This window comes from Sphaeramia orbicularis, chromosome 3 (genome assembly GCF_902148855.1).
Source record: "Sphaeramia orbicularis chromosome 3, fSphaOr1.1, whole genome shotgun sequence".
Lineage (NCBI taxonomy): Eukaryota > Metazoa > Chordata > Actinopteri > Kurtiformes > Apogonidae > Sphaeramia > Sphaeramia orbicularis.
In genome coordinates, this window is record NC_043959.1 from 33,469,152 (window position 1) to 33,495,215 (window position 26,064).

Sequence of the window (26,064 nt, forward strand, 5' to 3'; positions counted from 1 at the left end):
GACACAATATCAGCAAACTTTGAGTGGAAAGATTTCGCATGTAACCAGACATAACTGGTAAAAAAAATTTAATTCAAAAGACACTCATAGCATATTAGATGTATAATTGAGAATGTAAGAAAATAAGTGCTATTGTGTCGGCTGAGAGTCAAACAAAGGGAATATTTTTCTAGTATATCGATGGGCAGACTTAGCCATAGTTACCTTTATTGAGGAGAAATTATATGTAAATCTGCACAGTGTTAGACATAAAAGTTGGATAATGTGACTAAGTGGTGTGAGCTCAAATCCATGAGATGAAACTGATATACATTTTAACAACCCAAAAATAATGAAAGATAGTTCATATTGCAGCTTATTTGTATCTCTAGATTTAGGTTTAACCTTACATTTTTGAGGAAATTTCAAAATACTAACGATACAACATAAGCAGAGCTGTTTCACTTGAACTTCCTGATAAAAAAAGATGCAAACATAAAAACACTGTCTAAATTAAATTCATTTCCCAGCCATTTGCCTAGGTGTCAGTATTCTTTTAATAACCCTGTGCACCTACGTCTTTGTGGTAAAAACAAATACACCACTCAAGACTAATATACCCTCAATATTCACATTAATGCATAATCAACCGTCATTTATTCTACTTGTAGCATAATGCACCTTAAAGTGGATGGAAAAAAGAGAAATTCTCATGTCACTGATTAGACTCAGATAAAATAGGTCATGGAGAATAATGGGCTCATTGTCAGCACTTGTTGAGGTGCTGAATGTATTTTAATGGCAGTGACCTACTGTATGTTTCGCACATCATATGATTTCGCTGTTGTTACCTTCTCTAAACCCACATAGCGAAGAAAATATTAAGGTTTATTTTAGATCATTAGCAATCTCATTTGAAAAAAAACAAAACAAAACACTTTAATTATATGCGTCTTTCTGCAGGCACTTTACTTCTATGATTAACTCATGTATGAGCAGATAAGTGACTTCTCCTATATCTTGTACTCTCCAGGTATCCTTTTTTATCCGCATATTCACAGATTAATTATCTGAAAATGTGTTGTTTGTGGCAGTTTGTACAATTTACCTCTTTGGCTTCCAATTCAAATGTACTTCTTTTCTTCTTTTCCACTATTTGTTTCCCCTAAAATCCTTCACTTCCTTTTTTCAATCGTGTGTCTCACCCACCTTCTGTGTTGTCTCTTAGATCAGTAACCCCCCGTCTTCCCTCCTACCTCCTCAGGCTTCGGTCTTCAGCAGGAAAGCAGGGATTTATCAAGAAGATTCTGAACGGCACGGTTCGTTTTGGAAAACTACAGGAGGCGGTCAAAGTAAGTTCATTTCAATGCACAAAGCACTGTCTAACAAACAGCTCCTTCAAAACCCCATGATTCTAGGTTAGTAAATGAGGCTACAACTGCCAGCCATACTGGAGTAATCTATTTGTTATTGATCATCCTCCTCCACCGTTTATTACCTGCCTGTACCACACAAATAAAGTGTAAATAGGTAAACACTCTAACGCCATGTCAAGCAGGGATGATTAAGTCTCTAATCTTATTTAAAGTAAGAAATCATCAGCACATGATACTTTCTCACTCTCTCTCACTCTTGTTCGATTTAAAACAAGCACCAAGATAATCATGGGTACTGATGTGATTCAGACATGCATGCAACTGTGTGTTCTGGTCTCTTTAACTGCTAGTACAGTCTGGTTGCACTTGAAACTTGCAAATGTGAGTTATTTATAAATCAACATATCAATTTATTCTTTTACTGAAACTAAATTCAGGTTAGGTTATGCAAGTAAACCAGCTTACAGTTTGTGTTTGGCAGGCAGATCTGTATCAGAGTATCTGGCAATCAGTTGGCTATTAAGTTTGTTTGACAGAAACGGCTTGGTGAATATAAAATTAAGCAGCCCAAATAGGGTGTAGATCACACAGATGATACACTGATGGAAGCTGACAGGCTCTTGTGTTGACATTTGTTCGTTCGTGTTATTTTAATTGCAGCTACATGTGACAGCCCCTGCTTGGTGACAAGGTCTGACTGTAGTGGATTTTTAATATTCTTTTTGTATTATTTTTGCAGTTTGATCTAGGTTGTTGACGTTTGAGTAAAGCTTGCAGTAAAAAATATCTTTATAGCATATTAACCCATAAGGACGTAAAAAAAAATCCACTGGCAACTAAAACCATTTACTGATCTAAAATGTTTAAACCTGTTATCCACTAATCCTATCAATACATGTAAATGATTGGTATAAATGCAGTTTGTAAAATGCTCCGTAGTGATCATGGAAGCATTGTCATCTTCCACAACATTGATTCACCAGTAAAAACCAATGGAGTTGGATCAATCACAGTGGATGGAGACACTTGGTTTTATGTTCAGTTATGGATATATTTCGCTGAAAAGTCACCTTTCTTCAGTTCTCTCTGTTTTGATATAATAACGCTCAACTTTAACGTGAGTTTTTTATGATTATTGTATGATCAGTGAACTAAACCTAGTAAATACCTGATTTCACTGAAAAAAGCAAAATACAGAGGTAATATTCGAAATAAATGTTGATAATCACATAAGAAAGGTTTAGATAGAGACAAAATACATTTGGGAACTGACACAAAAAGTAGCAATGGGTCTTTATGGGTTAGTAGTAGTTAATTTGGAAATTGAGGCTTAATTCAAACCAAAAATGAAAATATTGCCTCTTTAATTATTAATGAAAAGAAACTATTCTAAAATCAGTTGAATGTACTAAATAAAACAACATCATGACATAAATGAAAGCATACCAACCAAATGTATTTACTAATTGTTGTGATTTTTAACCAGTCATGTAGTCCTTGAAAGGGCATGCCAATGATGCATCTTGGGTATTACTGACCTGTTAGTCAAGGTAGTTAACCCACATAGTAACTGAGCAGTCAGACATTTGTTGCCTGTTGTACTTATCATTGGCTTGTCCCAGGAGACACTGGTGCACAATACTGTTTTATTTCCAGACAGTGGCCTTTACAGAGGATTAAGGATAAGGCTTGTTCTTTATATCACAGCACTCTTAAAGATTATCTTAGTTTCCGTGGCTGTTCTAAATTACATATAGATATTCTTTAAACCATGACGTCTGTGTAGGTTGTCATTTGCCCAGGTCATCGTCCCTCTTAGTAGTTTTTCTCGGTTCAAGTGGACTGCTTTAGCTCTTTGAAAACGTTTCGTCTCTCATCTAAGAGACTTCTTCAGTTCTAATTACTGGTGGGGGAAACTGGACTTATAAACCTGATGTAGACAACAAAGGATAATCCCCAACAGCCCATGAACCACCCACACAGACCACCCCCCCTGCTGGTTTATAAGTCCAGTTTCCCCCACCAGTAATTAGAACTGAAGAAGTCTCTTAGATGAGAGACGAAACGTTTTCAAAGAGCTAAAGCAGTCCAGAAGAACAACCAACAAAGAAGTCTTTAAACCAAGATGTACATTATTGTTATACATAGACGAAGTTACTGTAGACGCATACTGTAAATGGAGCGGCTCTTTTTCCCATTAATTTCTTTGTGATAAACCACACCGATGATACCCCCTCACACAGAACTAAAGTGACCCTATTCTAGAGAGTCACCATGGCAACATTTGTACATCTACATGAAATGTTTGTTTGTACACTAGATCAGCACTTTGACTGACGGTAGTACTGCAGTGCCAGCAGCATAAAGTTCCTATTTTCCTCTGTGTTTATGTATTTGTTATGCCAGATGTGAATGTGGCTCTAGTGTGGTGCTTGCCATAGTGCCTTGCTCTAGAGCCAAAGCCTGTGTTCCATCTGTCAGATGCTTTTGTCACTCAAGCCACAGCAGGGAAAAAAAACATCTAGGTGGTTCTGACAATTTTATTACTGTCTCTATAGCAACAGGCCAGAGAGAAAAAGGTGTGTGTGCGTGTATGAATGTGAGTTCAATTGGTGGTGATCAGAACATGGAAAGAGGAGGGCTCTGAAAATTATTTTCATACTGTATTTCACCAGCTTGTCACCAGTACATGTAATAATTATGTGTGACATCTATAGACTGAGTTAGTGTTTATAGTAGGTAGGATGGAAATGTACACAAGCAGTACTATATAATACTATATTATCATGTGACTACTACTAAAATCTTTTGTAATGATTTTCTGTCTAATTTTTGTCAAATATCATAGTCAAACAAAGTGAAATCTTAGACTTAAAAGCAGAGAAAGTTTTCTATTATTAAGTACTGAAGTATTAAAGTCAACAGTTTCTATATTAAGAAATTACTTTTTTCATGGTCTTCTTGTCTGTCCATCTTACCCGTATATATGTCATCCAGTAAATCAGAATTCACAGGTATTGAACATTTTTTAGGGTCACAGATGTTTATAGAGAATTTTACCACAGATTTGAATAGTAGAAAATAGCTCGGGGCTAACTGTTTATAGAAAACTATGTGCGATGTTGATTTAATATTTTAAGGTGTAAATATATGTTGTCATCTTCCTACTAATTTAGTACATAACCAATATGATAAAAAATGCGAGAGAAGGATGGCAAAGATATCTGTGGACATACATTCATAGGTCATTTGAGCTAATCTGCATAATATAAACATCAGTTACATCCTGTTGTTTACTGACATCTAGTGGTCGATCCCTAAATTATTATATTATTACTGTCGTGTCAAATTTGGAAGATTATGATGATGTTCATGTCAGGTTGTTGTTCTAACCCTGAGCAAAAACTTTCACCAATCCTAAATAGGTTATTTTTGAGCCTTTATCCATAATCGCCATCTAACATCATTATTTTAGGCATAATCATCTTTTCTTTACCCTGATCACTGTGTTTTTGTATCTAAACCTTAGCAAATCTTAGCCATGCCACTGTCATTGCAGCATGGCAGCAGGGATTGGGTGTTATTGTGCACATGTTAACATTATTTTTAGTGTTTTCTACAGTTTCAATATGGATTGTATGAGAAAGTAACCGACGTGTCTGGTTCTTAATGTTGGTGGATTTGTTAAAAAAAAAGATACATCTAGTTCCATTTCAATCCCTCTTTGTTCAAGGCTGTGATTTGTGTGTGGATCTTTGCGCAGTGAACACAGTAAAATTATAGATTTTTCCACGTGACTTCCACGCCTTAGATGGCTTTGTGTTTGGTGTGATCTGGAGTGCTGCCATGTGGAAGCAGCTTTCTTTATTGCTGTCCTGTTATTTAGACCTTGTCATCTTCCTCTATTAACAGCAACAGTTGCTGTTACAAATATCCATTCTGATCTATTGTTAGTTGGAGTTACAGGATGTACAGTGCTGGAATAATCCTACCAGTGGATGACTATTCTCCCCCCTTCTATTATCAGCATTGTGAAAGCCCCCCTTGCTACATGAGAGAACAACCACTAAGCTACAACTGCTAACTGAAAATGATACTCTCACACACATTTTTAGCAGGGATTCATTTTATGAATACCATGGCTCATTTATTCAATACCACAGCTCGCTTCTCCACAAGCAAATAATCGACCAAAACAACTTCTCCCTGGCATTATTTGCAAAGGCATTGTTGCTGCATCCTGCACACAACACTGCTCAAGACAAATGGGATTCATTCACAGAAATACAAACAACCCAGAGAGTCATTTTTCCTTGATTCCAGAATCATAGTGGATGGTACCACACCTATCTTCAGCACTGATGCAGCACTAAGTAAGTAAGAAGATAAGTCTGACTCTGACGTTACTGCCCTGCTGTAGTACTCTTTTCATTGTTAAACCTCTGTACATGTTGCCACTGTCTGAACCAAAAAAGAAAGGGAATGTGTGTGCTATAAAGAGAAGGCAGATTGTAACTACATTATTCATATGTAATTAAAATTCATGCCTTCATCTCCTGGAACACCTGAAGATGCTAAATATTTTAGTGAGTGTATGTATAAATAGGTCACAGTTTTGCGTGACCTATAGTGCTACAAGTCATTGCTTGATGATGTTTAATGACATAATTCACGCTGTCTTACTTTGCATATCCATTAACTTCAAAACAGAGATTACAGAATGACATGACTGCTGGTCCTTCTGTTTTATGGCTGTTTTGACCTCTGACCCTCAGCTTCGTATTAATGCATGTAGTATTTGTGATCTAAGAATGGATACATTTTGGGTTTTATTGTGTCATCTAGCTTCAGTCAGCAAAGTATAATCATAATAATATTCAGTAATTGCCAATAACCAGAACTGGATCAGCTGTGATTTTTAGCCTCACTAGTAAAAGTGACAACAGCGTCCAACTGTTGGTTCATCTGGTTGTCTGTGGCTCCAGACTAAAATTTTGTATTTTTGCTTCTGGATGCATTACTATGAAAAATTCAAACCTCATGTCAGTTGTATCTTTTGACTTTAGTGATCTGTTGACTTTTTCCCTGGTTACATCATTTGTTTTTGTTTCTGTTTTTTTCTGGTCTGGGGCTTATTCAGTAAGTACAAGCATGCCATGTTTTTTTAATACAGTATAGTCTGGGGCTGTTTTTATAATAGAAAATGCCAGTGTGCTCAGAAAGATGAAAGCCAGGGTCCTGTAGCTGTCGGACAGTACAACCAACAGGACAAATGCTCCACTGAAGAGCACTCTACCCAACAGCTCTGCTAACTCAGGCAGAAAATAAAATCTTTCTTTATACTGCATGACCTGCAGCCACTGTCTGTCATCTGACTTGTCTTTGTTTCTATGTTCTGCCATTTTGTGTTCAATCTGTCTCCATCTGATTGCCATATACACAAGTCTCAGCACTTCGTTCTCTTAATTTCCCTTAATTTTCTGTATGGCAGCTGCATCATTGCATTAATTTTGATTAAACCGGGTCATTGGTTATGGCTATTGCTGTCATATTGCATCCAGACAGTCGTTCTTTTGCAGCTACAACAAATCTTGGAAAAGGTGAAATGTCATCCAGCTTGTGAAAGCAGGAAAAGAGGTCTTGAAAATCTGATTGGTGTTGAAAAAGCCCACCTCAAAAAATAGTTCCGCTGCTGTCTTTTTCTGTTAAACCTTCTCCATGAATCTCTGCATTATATGAAACATAAAATGCTATGAACAATGGACTGAACTGAGCTACAGAGTAATACAAAATATACACATAGCAATGTATAGAAAATAATTCTCCATTTATTTTCTTGTCTAGTAGCATCTGTAATCAGTAGTGTGGCACTAAGATCAGTCATTAGAACATACACAGATACACAGGATAACCACCAAGACAGTGGCTAGGGAGACATGTAAAGAAACAAAAAAGTTGAAAAAAAATATAAAGAAAATAATGGAGCCCAACAATAGAGAGTTTATTAGACTAGACTATACACAAAGGGATTAGCACATGTTTTTTTTTGTTTGTTTCAGAATGCTACATTTCCATTTTGATGAAAAATATCATTACCTGAAGGTTGTCACTGAATGTATAGTACCTAAATTTTATCAGCACAGGACCATCAGTTATCAACATTGTATACAGCGGTTGTCTCACTAAATGTAGAATGTTGGTTATTATAAAATTCACAATGATTCAGTTTTACTTATGTAATAAAACACACAAACACGCACACACACACACACATATATATATATATATATGTATATTTTCAGAAATCATTGTTGCTGGAGATATCGTATAGTCATTGCAATACTCCAAGACTCTCTATGTTCTGACTTGGTTGGTTTGCAAAGTTAGACTACAACGTATTTTTTCGAACTCTTGGGGAAAAACAGTCAACACACAGTAAATGATGCGTACTGTTTGTGTTGTATTTTTGTGCTGAGGTGTAAGGATTATTTTGACTCTATCCTGATAGAATATCAAAAATCCTGAGATACGAGCCCACCTCATGCACAACATAAATCAAACTGAGTCAAAATAACAGCAACCTGAACAACTGTGTCTGTGTTTTTGAGGCAGGAAGGCAATAACACATATAGTAGGCTGGCTGTTCAGTTCTAACCCATGACCAGTCTAATCCACATTAAATGCAAAGTTCAACTTAAAACACTAGTCTTCTTTATATTGTGTTATTCTTTATCTGGGTTTATTAAGCTTTATGGTATTTCTCTGTACTCACTTTATTTTCTTTTTACCTCAGTACTGTAATTTGTTTGTCTTATAATGTAGAGTACAAGGTAGAAAGTAAGTTTGTTGCAAATTAGCATTCTCTGTAAATACTAAATATCTAATTAATGTGATAATAGGACTATATCTTGCCCTATCAAATAAACCATGAATAAATTATAAAAATGGCAAATACAGTAATGTAGAAGCACTGAGTCATGAAAATAAGAACATATTTAGATTGTAAATATTGATAATAATGAAAGGTGAAAATCAGTGTAACAGGTAACTTGAGTAATTTATGACCTGAATCTGCTGTTGCTTCCTACAAGCTTCCTTATATGTTTATTTTGAATCATACTCTTACTCTGTGCGCAGCCATAATACATCGAGTTACCTTAGTAAATAAAATCCTAAGCAACATATAAGTTGTTGTGCAATGTTGATAAATGAGGGTCCAGTGCTTTACGAGTGCTTCTTATGTCAGTAAAGACAAAATGTTTGCTCTCAAATAGTATATTAGATAAGGTCATACACACAACACGCACAGAAAAATTACAGCTATACATCACAGAAATGTAGGTGCTCTACTGGTGCTGCTGACACTTACAGCATTTGTTTTATTTTTGGTCAGACTGGTTTCCTGAATTTCAGCAGTTGTCCTAATAGAAGCATACACCGTCATTGGAGGCAGTCTTCGTAGGATATCTGATTTGGCAGACAGTCAGTCTTCTGTTGAAGGTGGTGTTACCTTTATTTTTTGGCCTCTCGTTTATCCACAAACAAACAACAAATAGCTGGTTACAGCAGCTGATTATTTCCTCTTCTGTGGTGTCCAGTTCTCAACAGTGGCATGTTATCAGCCTCTTGTGGAGCAATCGCACATGCCCTGGCACAGACACTGGCAGAATCCATACACCAGACAAACTGTCAGGCTCGACGGTACCAGGCTGACACATACTATGCCCAGTGTCACTCTCTGGATCACAAGCAATAGATTCCTAAAGGTAGGGACCCAAAATATAAGAACCCCAACAGCCATACCAGGATGCGTGGAACATGATTGCAGAACTTGGATAAAGTGTCCTGTTCAGCTGGCCCATTGGAACCCAGTGATACTGAGTCTAGACTCTGCTCAGCATAGATGTCCGAGCTGCCGTTGCGACTTGGCGAGTGCTGCGAGTCTCTTTGAACCTCCATGATGGTGATGACCAGGCAGTTGGATGAGTCATGAGATGGACTGGAGGAGGAAAAACTCTTTGGAGTCAGGACCACCTCCCTGTTGTGGTCCGAGCCCGAGGATTTGTCCCGACATGCCAAGTGAGACATGATGTTGGCGTCATCAGGCAGAGCTGACACTTCATACTCGGTGATCTCAGTATGATGACGGCAAAAGGGACAGGAGATTGAGCCTCCACCGTCAGCAATGTCCAGTATCTTAATGAGACAGCGGGCGCAAACCCGGTGCAGGCAGTCCAGGATCTTGGGTTTGCGGTTGTGGACATTATAACGTTGGTAACAGATTTTACATTCTAATTCCTCGGCTGGAGGAGTTTCTCTCTCCTCGTTTTCAGCTTGGGGACAGCTCATCTTCAAGTCATGTTCTGAAAACAGAAGAAAATACCAATCACAGTTATGATTTAGAAATTTAGTGTTCTACAGTGTTTCAGTTTTTGTAACTTCATTTTACTTTTAGGCGTGTATAATAAATTATATTCAAAATTTTTAGTTTGAGGAATTGTTTTTTTTTTTTTAAGGTTTTATAAGGAACGCCTTGATGTGTGCTGAAAAAGCTGATGACAGTAGAAATGGCATAGTTTACAAAACCATATTTTCATGAAGGGCCCATATTGTGAAAATCCATTTTGTTCTTGTTAACCATGAAATATTAGCATTAAGGAAAAACTAATACTTCTCTCCTTTTGGTTTGTGTTCCACTGTTGTTATTTCATTTCTGTCCATTTTTTTCCTCCAGGAAATAACTTTTTCCCTACTGGTTTTTGTTTTAAAACTTGATTTCTTTACACTTATAACCCTGACCCAGATTGAGAAAAAGAGTTATAGGGCCTTGGATATTTATCTTAGACCTACAGTGCATGACTAAAACTCATACTGAAACATGGTGATATGTATTTGCTGTTCGTCTGCAGGGGAAGGTCAGGACTGTGCCTCCTTCTACTCTCTGTTCCTGCTGTCGATTAATGATTTATGCTTTGGGAGTTGGATTAGGGTGTCATCCCAGAGTTCTCTATGGCAAAGCAAGTGTCAGTAATACTATTGATCTTTCAGTTGAGAAGGACAGCTGCTCCTTCAGTTTTTTGTTCATTAAGCATTTTTTGCGAAGATAATTCAGTTTAAAGTGTTTACTGTAAAATACGATGTTAATGAATTGAAATTTTCAGTTGCCATTTTTTGGGGTGAATAGGTTTTCCTTTGGATAATACAAAGTCTTCTACTCCTGTTTTATATCATGACTGTCAACAGGTAATTGAAGTAAGGGATACATTATTACAAAATAAATGGAGGAACAGACCCGTTCTTAGCTGTTGTTCCTAAGATTTTTGTTCCTGTGGTCATTTTCTATGTTGTAATTAATTAAATGTATGTGAAAACATGTAAAATCATCTTTATAAGGAAGATGGTGGCGATTAGGATAGACAGTTATATTATTAAAGTACTGCAAATTCAATGCTCAACACAAAATGGTATTCACAGAGGAAACTAATATTACTATCAGCTTGATGGGGGTGGCTGAGTGTTGTGGTAGGATTATACGCAATAGCTGATAGCTATATTAAAGCTAAAGGTCTTCAATGAAAAAAAAAATTGTTCCCCTTGGAGAACCAGCAGGAGGTTGTCAGTCATCATTAATAAGGTCAAACAGCTGTAAGCATTCATTCATTGATGCCAAAGACACCAGGCAAGAAGATTAATGAGTGTGTCATGCACCTGCTTTACTGTAGACCTTCAGTGTTATGTATAGATTTTTAAGAGTTTATGGCCTCCATACCCTCCAAAACCCCAGCAAAGTAAATAAATAAATAAATAAATAAATAAATAAATAAATATTTACGATGACAATTGTGCCATTGAATCCTTTTAGTGGATGTTTCCAGTTTGGTACCTCAGCTGACACATCATGTTGAATTCAGAAACATTCTCTTATCTATATGGGGCTCTTCCTTAATAAGGTGGTAGCAGTGGCATCTCAGTCTGGCCTTTCATATACGGCTTTAGCAAAGGTTTAGAAGACCAACAACAAAAATCACTGAGCTGTGTTCATGAGCTGTGGTTCAGTTACTTCACTCCTGTGCTTCCAAGTTCTCTACTTCAACGTATTTGGTCATTAACAAGTCCTCCTCCCATCAGGAAGATGCTATATAAAGAAATGCCATTTATTCATTCATGAACATGAAATATAGATCGAATAGGTGAATGTTGCATTGGCAATTGCCCAACAGCCCTCTCTGTGGATTGCTGACTGTTAAATATTTCAGCCACCAGTCTGTTGCATTAAAATGGCCTTTGAAACATGTCAGAAAAATGTCAAAAAGAACCAACTCCTGCTACATCAATCCTTTCCCCCTTAAGGCCTGATGAATACATGTACAGAGCACTGGGAGAAAATCAGTTCCTTGCGATGCAGCATAAACACAAAGCCTTCAGTTGTGTAAACCTACTCTGTGGAGTTTACTGTGAACAGAAAAAAATATATTTTTTTAAGTTAAAGTATGTTTGATGTCAACTTAAAACTGTCTGAAACTGTCTGACTGTGCTCATTATCTCACAAAAAATCTTTTTAAAGGTATTTTTTGCTATCTTGAAAGATCACTAACACTGATTGTAGCCACCTATGATCCAATTTATCTACCTGTATTTATGCATTGCCTCAAAGCGAGAAATGATCATCACCAGTTGTCAGAAACTAGAGCTAGAAAAAATATATCTAGCAGCAACTTTTGCTTAAATCAACACATTCAGAAAAAAGCTACATTACATCCAAAACTCACTGTAGACTGTATAAAGGCTAGTCAGTGTACAAGCTAATTAGCCCATAAATATATTTAATTACAGTGGTCATTGTCATTGTGCGATGGACAGCGAGAGGGAAAATTGATATGTGTAAAGCTATTAATCAGAACAACCCTTTTCATCATCATGCAATCTTTGGTCTCCATCACATTGCCTATCTCGTCACTTTGCTGGAGTCTCCTCTGTCCAGTTGTATTCCTGACATAAATTTCTGTTCTCTTAAGGGCAGATAATGTCAGTTTGATGAGCTAGCTAGTGTCAAGGTTGGCCGACCTCTCCTCATGATGTCCAGCTTTTCCCGCAAAGTCCGCCTTGAAAATAGATTTTTAAGTATGTCTAAGACCAAATCATTTTTCTCTCCTCCATCAGCCATTGTGGGCATAAAAAAATTCTACCTCAAATGTATTAATAGTTCAATTAAATTCAATTAAATGAGCTTTTTTGGCCTAAATCTAAAATAATATTGCCAAAGTTCTATCAAATGAGTTCCATCCAACCAGAGGAAGGATAAATGCTGACGACATTGGTGGCCAGCTAGCTGACTCTGTGAGGTGAAATTAAAATCTGATTGGTTAAAGAAACAGTCCCGATGCTATACAGTTTAAATTATATAAGCCTTCACTACTCATTCTGAAGGCCCAGGGCAGATTAGATGAACCCTGGCAACAAATAGAGACTGAAATTTGATTGGACAAAATATCTTACATCCACATTCACATGTGGGAAGCAGTGCAGCCGAGAGAAATGCTAAGAAATGAAGAGAATCATCTATTGGGAATAAATTAACACAACTTAACAGAAAAAAATATTAGAATGTAGGTTGTAAATGTAAGTTAGTGTTTCTGATGATGTTTACATTGGCAGATAAGGCCTTGCTGGCCCTAACAGCCCACCACTGTCAAATACAGAGCTGTTTTTGGAAACTTTATCTTAGACTTAGACTTTCTCTAATAAAATATAGCCTTGTGATCAGAGAGTAGAAAAAAAGTAGTTTGTTGCACAACTTCATGTGCTTCCAAATTACCTGGAAAATGGGGGAAAAACTGGTAGCAGGTCAAAACTCAGCACCTTGCAGCACCTGTATTATATAGAGCAGCTTTATTAATGTGGTCACCTGTGGTCAGACAGAAAAGAAAGCCAGGCAGTACCCTATAAGATTAAGTTTATTTTCAGTGAATGTAAAATGCTTACCATACTCTTACTTATCTATTATTTACTGTGACATGCATTATTTTGAATGCTAAGATACATAAATGATTTCTGGAAGTACATTTCCACAATTATACTTAGTCCCCTCCCTTCTTACTTGATCCACAAAGCTAAAAATAAAACAGTCTAAAAAAACAGACCTGCTGTAAATCCTACCTAAATGAAGGTTAACTGTGGCTTGCAGTGATTCTGAAATGTAATATACACTATGGGGTGATTCAGACCTTTTATCAAAATCAGAGGAATCATAACCATATATATCCTGTATTAATTTATAAAAATTTGTAGTGGATTAGTTAAGTTGGAGATCACAGCCATGACAAAACTCACCAGGAAAGCTTTACCCATATCTATACACCGTTCTGTCTGTCATAACATACCACACCACACTGTTTCCTTTTGGACATTGTTGTTGGTCACTAAGCTGTGGAGGTCATTAGCTACACTGGCACTATTACCACTGTGCAGCATGGGATAGTGAAGAATTGCAGTGCTTTACGGGTCGCAAGTGTTGTAGTCTTATGTTGGTGTCATACATTAAGCAGACCAGAAAAATAGTATTCTGTTTAGTATGCTCATAGTGAGAAGGTCTCTTTTAGGGATCACATAAAGGAACACAAAGAGTGTAAGAGACCGGCTTCCTGCTGCTGTGTTGAGTTGAAAATGTGTTTTGGCCGACTCAGTGGTTTATTGACTGATGTAATGATCGATGGACTAGTTAACCAACCAGATATTGACACGCCAAGTAACTGACTGATTACTTTGCCTCAAAGGTAAACCTATTTAATTTTTAGATGTGTAATGTTAATTTGAAAACAAACATCTTTGTTTTTTATGGAATAGAAACATCTCCAGGGAGAATGTGGATCGAAGCTGGCATTTGACATTAAGGAATAGCAGATATAATCGTGAAATGTCCTTGTGGAAATTGATGTTTTGAGCTCTTTTGTTTGTAGTAATTAATGCAACCATTGTTTCATCAGACTGTGACACACAAGGCTCATTGTTAAACACCACAAAGTCACTCGTACTACATTGGAATTCTTACCATCACACTTTAGATAGGAGGATGTGGTGAGTGTTTAATGATGAGAGACAACTCTAGCATGACGTGTCCTTGAATGAAATAGGAGGGTACTAAACATAGATATCAATATCTTGAAATGTTCAAATGCATCACAGTGTTATTTAGGTACACAAAGCTTGAAACATTAATGCATTAACATTTTTCTATTCTATTCTATTCTATTCTATTCTGTTCTGTTCTATTCTATTCTATTCTATTCTATTCTATTCATTACACATACAAAGCTTCATGGTCAAACACATAAACATTGAGTATGGAAACTTTACATAACACCTACCTTGGGAAAAAAAAAGATGATAGAAGAGAAAGTAATTTCTTTATCATCGTCACCATCTGTGACGTCACCCACTTTAGGAAACTGCAGTTTTTAAACCTCAAGATGTGCCGCATTAATGTCATATTGGTTTTATAGAAACAAGTGGTTGGAATAGGTAAAATGAGGGATAAAACTGAAAATCACTGAGAAGAATAATCATATTGACTAACAGTAATAAATGGCATTAAGTCATTTCAGCTACACAAAAAAATATTAAATTAAAATAATAACAGTTTTAAAATGTATGAATGTACTTACTGATTGTAGCTATGTAAGCTATAGATGACATACCTTAGAATTCGATACGAATTAATGCAGAATTAATCAGCCAATACAGCTAAGTAGTGCAAATTGTTGTAATTAAGTATTGGTCAACTTCATGACAGAATCGTTTCACTGTTTTGTTAGTGTAACTCCATAAAACACGACAACGGCAGAGCTGCCTGATAAGGAGAGAAATTGGTTTTATCCGATAAACAAAAGCTCTGATATAGAACCAGATAGCTGAGCTATTGCAAGCTGTTAATCAAAGCTGACACAGCACAGCAGACACTGACACACTCACCTGTCAATCACCATACCACCCCATTAATTATGCATATGGATAATCTATATGGGTGAGTTATGTTAAATTCCCCCCATTATAGTTGTCACAGAGGAGGAAATGAACTATAGAGAACTACAATGTGTTTTTATAAACCTGTTTATAATATCAGCTGGAAGTTAGCCATTCTAACATGGGGCATCTATGGGAATTGACAGACTTCTGGAATCAGCTGCAGTGGATATTCAGCAAATGTCCTGCAAATTTTGACTCTTCCACATTGGTTCCAGTTTTCAGCCTCAGAGGTACCACTCTTTAAAATTACAAAATGACAGATGAAAAAAATTTTAGGTAGGCCATCTGTTCCACCCTGGCTGTGTTAACCTTTTGGCAGTGGATACTGAGGTGAGCAAAACCCTTGATAAAGCCTAAATTCTGTAGAACCTATACTAGATACTGAAGGCTCTTCCATTATACTAAACCCTTTATCTGTTAGTTCAAGATGAAAGAACATTCAAAGGATATAAAAAATACCAATTACACCACTGAATAAAACCACACTGAATTGACTTTTCCTTAGATTCTATACCAGTTCTCATCTTTGGACATTTTTTCTCAGAAAAGAACACCACAATGAAGACACACTTCCAGTCACTTTTATATGGACACCTGACCCTGAATCTGTACAACATCATTCCTTTTATTTTTCCAACTGAGTGTAACCTTTTCAAATAATAGGAGGTACAGGCGAGAACTTCCTGATGCACAGAATCAATGAAGCGTCACATTAAATTATTCTGCAAACCCCTACCAGTAACAAGCTGGTATTTTAAAGCAGAAACGGCTTTGATCAACACATTTTGTTGTATAACGGATGAAGCTTTGATCACTAAGATAAAAGCACGAGCAGGGTTGTCACTCTTACTAAAATCTGTTCAAGACTTTTTGCTTTCACAGCCAGGATTACACAGCAGTCAATATTCAGCATAGATCCTGGCAAGACAGAGTAGATGAAACAGTGTTTACATTTACTTAATGGCAAAATGATATATTATGTTTTCCACATTACACCGCTTTAGCTCATAAAAGGCTGTACAATCCTTTCTTTAATACAACTCAAGAAAACCACTTAAAATAACAAAGCTTTATATCTACACTCATTCCACTCGTCTAAATAACTTAATTTAATGCTGTTGGTAATATTGTATTTCTCCTCTCTGCTGAACCTCCTTTTTTATTTGATCAGAGTGTACCTGCACCAAACTCCTGATCTGAAACCACGTATTTATGAATTAATAAAACTAGCAAAGCTTCTAAGCTGGAATTAGCCACGTATTTGCAGGAGCCACAGGGTATCCTCATTAATCAAGCATTGTTCCATGCATTCGTCGAAACCTCAACAAGCTTGCAGGCTTGACTAACACACCGAAAAAGGAAGCGTATGATAACTGCAGGTGTGTGTAGTGATACAGATCATGATTTTTCCTGCTCATTTGTCCCCTTGTTGATGATAGCTTTGGCCTTCGCTGTCAGTATGTCTATTGAGGGATGCTCCTCTGAATCATAGCATTGATCTGCAGAATTACAGTTTGTCCAAACTGCTTAAGGCAGATGTTCAACCGTTGCTAGCAACAACTAGATATGAAAAAGCTTTTAACAGTTTTCTTGCTGAAATAAGAAAATGTATTAGAATTAGAGGAAGATGATTTTGCAGATTTTGTCATTTCTCTCTCTGTGTAGACACTCTTCTTGTTGAATAGGTGTTGGGATTTAAAGGCTTGGATTTGACACATGGTAGATTACTTCTCTGTCACATCACAGCCTTTTATTCTAAGTAACAAATGCTGTATATCTAGGGGTTTGGCTGTTGTGGGAGCGACTTGCCTTTCCATGCAGACACACATCAAACCATTCAGACAAATCAAATACTATCAGTGCAGAATCTGCTCTAACAACAACAACAACAACAACTGTACTATAAATTTCAGACCAATATGAACAGATTTTTACCTGAGCAAAACACAGAGTAAACTTTACTAGAAAGAAAATACTTTGGATGTTTTTTAAGCGGGAGATGTATTTGCTGAACGGATGTGAGGAAGCTGCATTTGTTAAATGAGCATCTAAACAGAATATAAGAGCAGCTGGCTGGTACTGTTTTTTCAGATTTATGCCTCTGTGCCAAGGTGTTCCTTCTGGTGTTAAGAATATCATTACAGCGTGTTGCAAGTTTACCCAAGATAATTATGCTTTCATTCCCTGTAGTCAAATAAAGGGAAGGTGTATTTCAGTACTGTCATAATATCTGCAGAACTGAACTCAGTTTAAAAATAAGGGTTACTCTCAATTCATTGTAGGCAGATATATAAGTATTTGGCTTCAGTAATGTTCCATTCTGACATAAATCAACTTATGCCCATCTGTTAACTTAAGTATCAACTAAACTAATAATGGCAAAAGACCTGTGTTCTTCTCTTCTCTGAGACTCTAGTATATATGCCATTGCCTTTGCACATACTTGGAAAAACAAAACACCCATGGACTCGGAAGATAAGTGGGGTCTCACTCCTCTGCAAAGGTGAGAAGATTTTAGCCAGAAGGGCATGAGAGCAAACTGTAGTGAGTGGATAGTACTTGACACAGCTGTGTATGGCGCATCACTGGGTTAGAATTTGGAATTGTCAGTTGTTATAACCTTTACTGAAGCATGAAAACTGGGCTGACCTACAGTAAATGCTCTTTTTAACCCTACCTGCTTCACAATCATACCATCTTTTACATTCACACTTTGGAGATTCCCAGACAACCAGAGGCTTTTGCTCTCAGTCCAGTATATTCAGTGTTTCTGTTGCCATTAGCAGCTGACAAATGCAACGGCACTGATGATTTGGGAAGATATGATGAGCTGCCAGTGGAAGCTGCAGGAGTCATTCAGCAACTTGTTTCATTGCAGCTTCTTTGATGTTGGTTGCTTGTGAACTAGTCATTCCTTGATTCATCTCAACTGCTTGGGCCATATGCGCATTATTTTTATCTGATTTATGAAGCTGTGCATAAACATGGTTCTTTTTTACCATCATAGAATTGTGCACAGGTTTATGAGCCTGTTTTTCACTCTTGAACAAGTACTGATAAACTTTGCAGGTTCACAGGTTTATGTTCTTTCATTAACACATGCTATATTATTAGCAAAACATATACACAATCCAGCCAAAAAATAAAAACATAAAAAATACCACACAATATTTAGTTGGCATTCCTTTGGCTTGATAAAGGGATGTGGTACCATTTATGCCACATAGTGCTTATGCAGTGTAACAATAAGTCACAACATTTATTTATTTATTCATTCATAACATAAAGTTTTCTTCAGCACATACCAATGTTTCTCAAAAGCAGTGTGAAAATTATATCTCATGCTGCTTGAACCACTGTTTCACAATTTTAGAGTGATGAATCCTGGCATTGTCATCTTAGAATATGCCCATGTTATCATAGAAAAACCTGGTCATTCAGTATATTCAGGTTCAGCGGACTTCATTTTTTTGGTGCATAACATTGCTAAAATTAGACCTGAGCAGCTAAAGTAACCCCTTATAAGATTACATGACTTTTTTTGCACAGTCCAATCTTTATGCTCTTTAGCGAATGAATCATTGTTTAGGACAGGAGAAGCTGCTCATTGCATCAGTTCTGGTTAAACAACTTGCTGTAGCTGATACCCCTTTGAAATCACTGGTTTGTCTGTGTAAGATGGTATTGTAAGTTTATGTAGAAAAGAGAGTGAAAATGGTTAAGAATGATTAAGAGTGTTTGTTTGTTTATACACAAATGAATTTCCTGATTTATAGAGAATTGTGAAATGTGTGTGCAAGTATTAAAAAGTAGGTGTTTAAAAAAAGGAGACATTCCAGTGAGTTGAGATACATATTATGTATATATGTGATTTTCTGTGCACACATCCTTATTACATCTTGCCCCTTGTCTTTTTGTATGTCTCACTGAGCTCCCTTCCAGTGCATCCATGTTTGTTGTATCAGTTTGACATACAGGGTTTTGGTCAAATGCTGCATGTCCAGTGGAGCTGCTTCATTACCTCTACTGGGTTTTGTTTTGCTAATGGCACAAGACAGCCAATTTCAACAGAAAAGGTTAATCTGTTTACAGAGGCAGCGGTGTTTTACAGCTGATGGAATGGAGTTATTGCTGCAGGGAATTTAAACAGCATTTGGATGTATGAATGAATGAATTGGATCAAAGGGTGTAGGGTCATTAGCAAGGTTGTGTGGCTTTAATTTGAATAACAGCAGGATGGCAGATAATAGGAGAGGATGTATATATGATTGCCTTCAGCCACTTGTTGACTGTGGCACAAAATTTTGTGTTTCAGCATAAGAGACAACATATGGCAGTGTTATTAAATGGTTGGCTTCCAGCATGTGGTACAATTGACTTCACCTGATGTTATATCATATGGAAAACACTCATATGGGAAAAAAAACCCAAAGGAACCAGGTGCTTGGCAATTTTAGAAAATTAATGAAGCAATCACAGAGAGCCTGTTGAGGTAGACAGTTCTGCTGCATCACATATTCAGTGCTTTTCAAATGCATGCACCTGTAGGCTCTAGATTTTCTTAGGTACATGAACGTTACACATTTTCCAGTATATTTCTGATAACTGAAGTAGCTCGTCCAACAATTGATATCACATATATTACAGTGGCTGGACGTTAATCTCTATTGATTTTTAATCTACTCAAGTTTATCTGCTTATCTCAAGAGTTAAAGGTGTGCTCTTACAGTATGGCCATTATTCGTGGCATTAAAGTCAGTATAATAACCAATATACAATTAGCAAGTTCAGTTCTTATGCAGTGGATGGACTTCACCCTTTAAGGACTACAATTATAACAGGCCACCTTTATTTCTTTGGATTTTTATTTGTTTGTTTGTTTTTTCAATAAAATATACAGACATAGGAAAAAAGACTGTGAAAATAGGCAGGAAAAAATAGCTAAACTCCACGAAACCATGGCAAAACACACTAGTAGAAAACTCCAAAACAGCACTATCACTATTATATGCAATTATTTACAACAATTCATCACAAAAACACAGCTAAAATCTTGCTAAAAGCAATAAGTGTCCCCCGACGCTTCGATTCTTAGCTTTCAGATGTTGTTTGAATTTTCTCAATAGCACAAAAAGGTAAGGAGTTACGGTAATTTGAATGGTGAAGAATGTGAAAATGTGGCACTGTTGACACAACCATCTTAAAAGGGTTAAGTGTGAGGGAGTTATCTTTTGTCCGGCATTTAAACTGTTAAAATTAACATTATTAGCCTATTTATTTTCTTTGAATTAAAGGTTTTTGTGTTAAAACTTAATGCACACAAATGAGGCTTAAAGGACACTCAAAGGGGATCTTTTATAGGCGTAAGTGCCTTAGCATTACCTTGATATATAGAGAAAACGAGTCTGCTAGTTAATTGAATCTCAGTTCATGCTCAAAAACCCTTGTGGCAAACTGTTTCATCAGAGCACTAAGCATTTCTTATGGAAGAAATAGTCCTTGGTTATATAGACAGAGTTTAGCAAAACTTTTATTAAGGGCTTAAAAGATAATGAAAAACCTCTTTGATAATTCAGTCTGGATTTTTAGTATTTTTGTTGTCCTTGCATGGAGAAGGTCAGCCAGCCTCTGGGTTACAGCTTCGAGGAGGCGTATATTGGTTTGGCTTTGCTCAGTTCAGCTTGCTGTGAGGGTGAAATGTCAATGCTTCAGCTGGGCTGATGCTGGCACCCAGCTGCCTCCCTGGGGTGTTGATGGAAATTTAGCTTAGGGGTGTTTTGCCTTCTAGATTATAGCTCTCTGACAGAAAATACCAGTTCCATTTATTATAGTACATCTGGGAATCGGTATATTGGTTGGTGAGACCACAAGGGCATTATTCACATAATCTCTCCACATGGGGTCAGTGTATGAGCTGAGTACTTTTGGAAAATGTTGATAAATATACAGAATTTACTTGAGCAGGGCATTTGTTGCCAGTCTGGTAAGACATGTCTGCGTGTTCTCAGTGTGGGAACTAATTGTTTTTGTACATTGGTGTGTGCTACCACATGTTTTGACCTTTCTCTGACCTTTCTATGTGCAAGGCATTGTTCATTTCTACCATTAAGTAATACTTTTTTTATGTGGAGACATGCATGTTGAACTTTATCTAACCAGAAAATCTCTTGTGATATATTATTTGTCTTAGAGGAGAAACCTTGTATATATTTAGTATTTGCTTATTGCTCAACATATTGGTACTAGACATTTACAGTTCATTTAATTCCAATTGTAACCACAATATCAGGCTCTGCAATTGTAACATTGCAAAAGACTCCATATCAAAAGTTCAGATTCAGGAGGATATAGGGTGGTCTTGTTGCAGAAATCTGTTGTATGATGATGCTTTGGATTTAGTGTCAATAAGCAGAGAGAGTCCAGTGTAAAGTATGCAAAACAACTGTTTTGCATAACTAAAAGCAATTGAATGCAACACCTGTGAAGTACTACATGTACATAGATTTTCTGTTTGAGGTGTAAACCTCAGATGGCCATCTGACACACTTTTACTATCATCCTATAGTTAAAAAAAACCTGCTGAGAGTCTGCACTGTGTTTTAGAGTCTTTCACCTGTTTGTTTTTCTGTTCATGTTTGACGCATTGTATTTTCAGACATATATTTTCAGTTCCCACAAAGCGTAAAATGAGTTTACTTTTTTCTCATTATGTTTTCTTTAGATACATAGACCTACACCTATCACTACACTGAGAGTTTAAATTCATGAATCCTCTTTCTTCAGGTTTCAGGTATTATCACCATATACTGTATGTTGTAATGCATATCAGTATTCATCAATATTAATAAAATATTGTGACCATAATTTTGCATCCAGTCCTGTCTGTGTCCTACTATGTATAGGCATCTTTGTCAGTAAATCATGGATAGATAACAGTTCCAATGGTTCCAAAATGTTTTAAGACTAGTTATAACCAGTAAGCAGCTAGTGTTGTACATCAGACATGGCAGCTGAGGGCATACACTGCCACCTAAAAACCATCTACACATTTCTTTGCACAGAAGTAGGTATGAGAGTGGGAATAACTGAACTACTTGTGGCTATACAACTGACAAATGATGTTTTTTCTTCTTGTATTCATTATACATGTACTAATAATGTACTTATAACACATCTCTGTGGATCATCAGTTTTGCGTCACTGTTAGTACTTTTATTTGCTCTATTTTGTGTGTGTTCAGAACACCTGAGCTCTTCTGTTCCTTTTGTGTCTGTCATTCACATGCACACACAGAAACACACATGCCTCCTCCTGCACTCTGTTTGGTTAGGTGTCAGTAAATGAAGCAGATCAGATACTTAATCAATCAGACACATTAGTCGCAACACAATGATTGATTGCTGAACTTGCAGTTTGCATATTGTCTGCCTTGCTGAAACACTGTTTGCAGATTGTGGCATCCTACATACATGCATCTTTGTGGATGCACAGCAGTATAGCATGCAGTAAAACAGACCAACATCTACACAAAGAGCACAGTATTGGAGATCTCTGTCATCATTGGTATGATGGTGCACTGATATATTAGGTACTGTAGGTGGCAAACCGTTTCAGTTCTCTGAAATGAAAAATGACAAGGATCCCTATGGAGAATTTTCTACTCAATTTTCCCCTCATTTGGAGGTTGACATATTGTGGATCTACAGGAGAAATTAGTGTGGAAAAAAAACCACATTGAAAAATCAACTCACAAACATTATCACATATGATTCTGATGTCAGGATTCTGAAAACATTTCTCTTTTGCCATTACAGTTTAATCTACCCACTGTTAAACACCCTTCTATGTTACATCGAGCAATTCCCTATTGATAACACTACTGATGCGTCATGTGCCAGGGTTTTGTTTTACGTTCCGTGGGGTCTAATTATGGCAAACAGCATATCATGCTCAGAGACACTGGGTTAACTTCAGCAATGTTAAATACATATAAATAACCATGTGTGGACTAAACTCTTAGGAAAGTGGCTTCATGCACTGGTTAATCGAACAAAATGCTAAAAAGCACAAATTATACTTCATATAATTATAGTATATGAGGGACATTATTTTTCCCTTTTTAAAAATGTGGTTTTTGTCTTTTTCTTCCTCTTTTCTTTTAGGTTATTAGTCTATAGATAAGATATGTAAGAGTAGTAGCAATAGCAATAGTCTGCTTGCAGCTATGCAGCCTAATCACATGTATGAATGTATCAAACAGCAGCAGCAAACACACCCACTTTAGTTCAGCAGAAAGCTCATCATTGCTTTTATCCTTGTATCTAATTGCATAAAATGTTCTTGTTAATGCTTATCAATGTTTATATTTTTAATTGAATTTTGATCCCAACATAGGGTCACTGTAAATCTCACAGTTTAAAGATTATTTTGTCTTTAGTGACATCAGTAATCCCAAAATCTACTGTTTCATACAATTTGACAGGTGGCAAAATTCAGAATGAAAAGGACAGATTCTCTAACACTATTTAAATTGTACTCATTTAAGTACTTCAGTTAAAATGACCAGCTTTCCACCTGTACTCCAGGGTTTTCTTGTTTTTAAGTGAGATAATTTCTTCTTAATTGGCATTGGCAGTAATCGGCATGCAACACTTTAATGAAAAAACATTTTAGTATATAGAGCTGTGATGTTCTAAATTCCTTGTGGGGGTTTCCTGTTGCTTTCTGTGTGCGAGGAGAAGAAAACTACATTTTATAAGAACTCATCAGTTCTTTGCCATAAATATTACATTTTAAAGAGCCTTCCCATAGCTATAAAACTAGTCTCTATGAAATTTATAAGCTGAAACAGTACGCAATACCTAAAAAGGAAGTTCAGACATCTCAACTACTCTATAATCCTTGATTATGAAGCTAGAGTTAAAGGAAGTGTTCATTTTTTAATGCAAGCAGACGGATAAACTCCTTTTCAATAACTGTAATAAATAGAAGGCAAGTGCAGCACATAGACCTGTTTTTTTCTCATCACTAGATCTGAAACAACTGCAGAGCACAAAGCAGCTACACAAACAGTCTCCCCTCTCTGTGTCTTTGAATATTCACTTCCTACTTGCCTCCCGTGCTGCCATAGATTTTTTTTTTTATCAATTGGTCTTTTCTTCACTTCAGGGACTGTTACTCTGCTTCCAGGACTATAAACACCCCGCTATGAACATGTACTGATACACTTGTATGAGTGTGCTCTACCTGCAGTAGTTTTTAAACAGCTGGACAACTGCAGATCTGTTGATGAAACAACTTCAACATAAGTCTGCAGTAAGAAGTATTATTTACTGTACACACAACTACAGACTCTCCCAAGAAATAAAAAAATCCTAAAAGGCACTTTCTATAGAAGATGTGCGCGTTAGTGTGTGTGTTGTTCCTCACCTTGTCCCAATATGTGTGACTCCCCCTCCTCCACTCCAGTTGTCTCTGCTGCGCTGTCCTTCATGTAAATCCACCTCCTTCATAGCAACACACCACATCTCATTCCTCTATGTATGTGTGTTTGCGTGCGTTCTGTGCAGGTGTACCGGAGGCAGGCATCAAGCAGACTGGCAGTGCTGGAGGAGGCGGCGGAGGGGAAGACAGCTTCTTACCAGAGGGAGATCCTTCACCTGCAGAGGCTGCTAAAAGAAAGACAGGAGGCTGAAGAGAGACTACTGCAGTCCAAACGGTAGGAGGGGAATGAGGAGAGAGAGAGAGGGAGGGAGAGAGGGGGAGGAGAGACAGCGAAGGGGGGAAAAACAGTAAGTAAGAGGCAGGCAAGCAGGAGCAAGGAGGAGAATAGTGGGAGTGTATGAATGAGAGGAGGAGAAACAGAGGGGGAATTGTGTGTGTGTGTGTGTGTGTGTGTGTGTGTGTGTGTGTGTGTGTGTGTGTGTGTGTGTGTAGCTTAAAAAAGGAGGGAGAGCGAGAGAGAGTGCATGGAGGCACACCAGCCTAACAAAACAATTACTGACTAGAAACAGGGAGAGATGTCTACATTAGCAGAGGGCTTATAGTGTACATCTATGAGCCTTTCTTTAAAAAAAAAATATGGATGCAGATGTCATACAAAAATTACCACTCTGCAAAACAAAATATTAAAACAAACTATAGGTAATCACAAAAAGTAGTTAAAACATCATAATTTGTAAGATCAAGTTGTAGGTTTATTTCTAACATTACAGTCATACAAGCATATATCTTGAGTTGAGATATAATCTCTAGACTAAACAGCGGCTGCAGTGGTCTACAGTTTTACTCAGTTGATGGTTATCATGTACTTCCTTATCTAAGGTATTAAAAAAAAAAAAAAGAAAAACACGTGGAGAATCTCATCTGTGAATGCACTTTTTTCCTCTCCCATTGATGTTGTTCAAAGGGAAGTTTACTTGGAGTTACTTATTTCTAAATAGATAACTTTTTAAAGGTGTTGCTAATTTTCTGCTCCTGATTTGTTTGCTCAGATTATTTTCGGAAGGGAGACTCTTAACAAAATACCTTCTTTAGAAAAAGTTTTAGTTTCAATCATGATGAAGCATAATAAAAACTCTTGTTTTCAAGGCTCACTGTAAATGATAATAATAGTATTTGTGTAATACCCTGCAACATTAATATTTGTGAGACTGTTATCATACTATGAAAATCTCATATCACTGCA

The 26,064-nt window shown here is 36.9% G+C and overlaps 2 protein-coding genes across 2 annotated transcripts in view; one reads left to right on the forward strand and one right to left on the reverse strand.

The window, feature by feature from the left end:
* Positions 1–26,064, forward strand: part of cep89 (centrosomal protein 89) — a 55,559-nt gene that overhangs the window by 17,334 nt on the left and 12,161 nt on the right. Inside the window, exons 17-18 of the mRNA XM_030131191.1 lie at positions 1,208–1,331; positions 24,947–25,095. Coding sequence (XP_029987051.1) covers positions 1,208–1,331; positions 24,947–25,095 — 273 coding nt within the window. The remainder of the gene's footprint in view (positions 1–1,207; positions 1,332–24,946; positions 25,096–26,064) is intronic.
* On the reverse strand, positions 7,409–24,953 carry LOC115413542 (E3 ubiquitin-protein ligase RNF182). The gene is given in 3 exon segments (XM_075353455.1): positions 7,409–9,107; positions 9,110–9,718; positions 24,807–24,953. Coding segments are annotated over 3 exon segments (807 nt in total). The 5' UTR covers positions 24,871–24,953; the 3' UTR covers positions 7,409–8,973.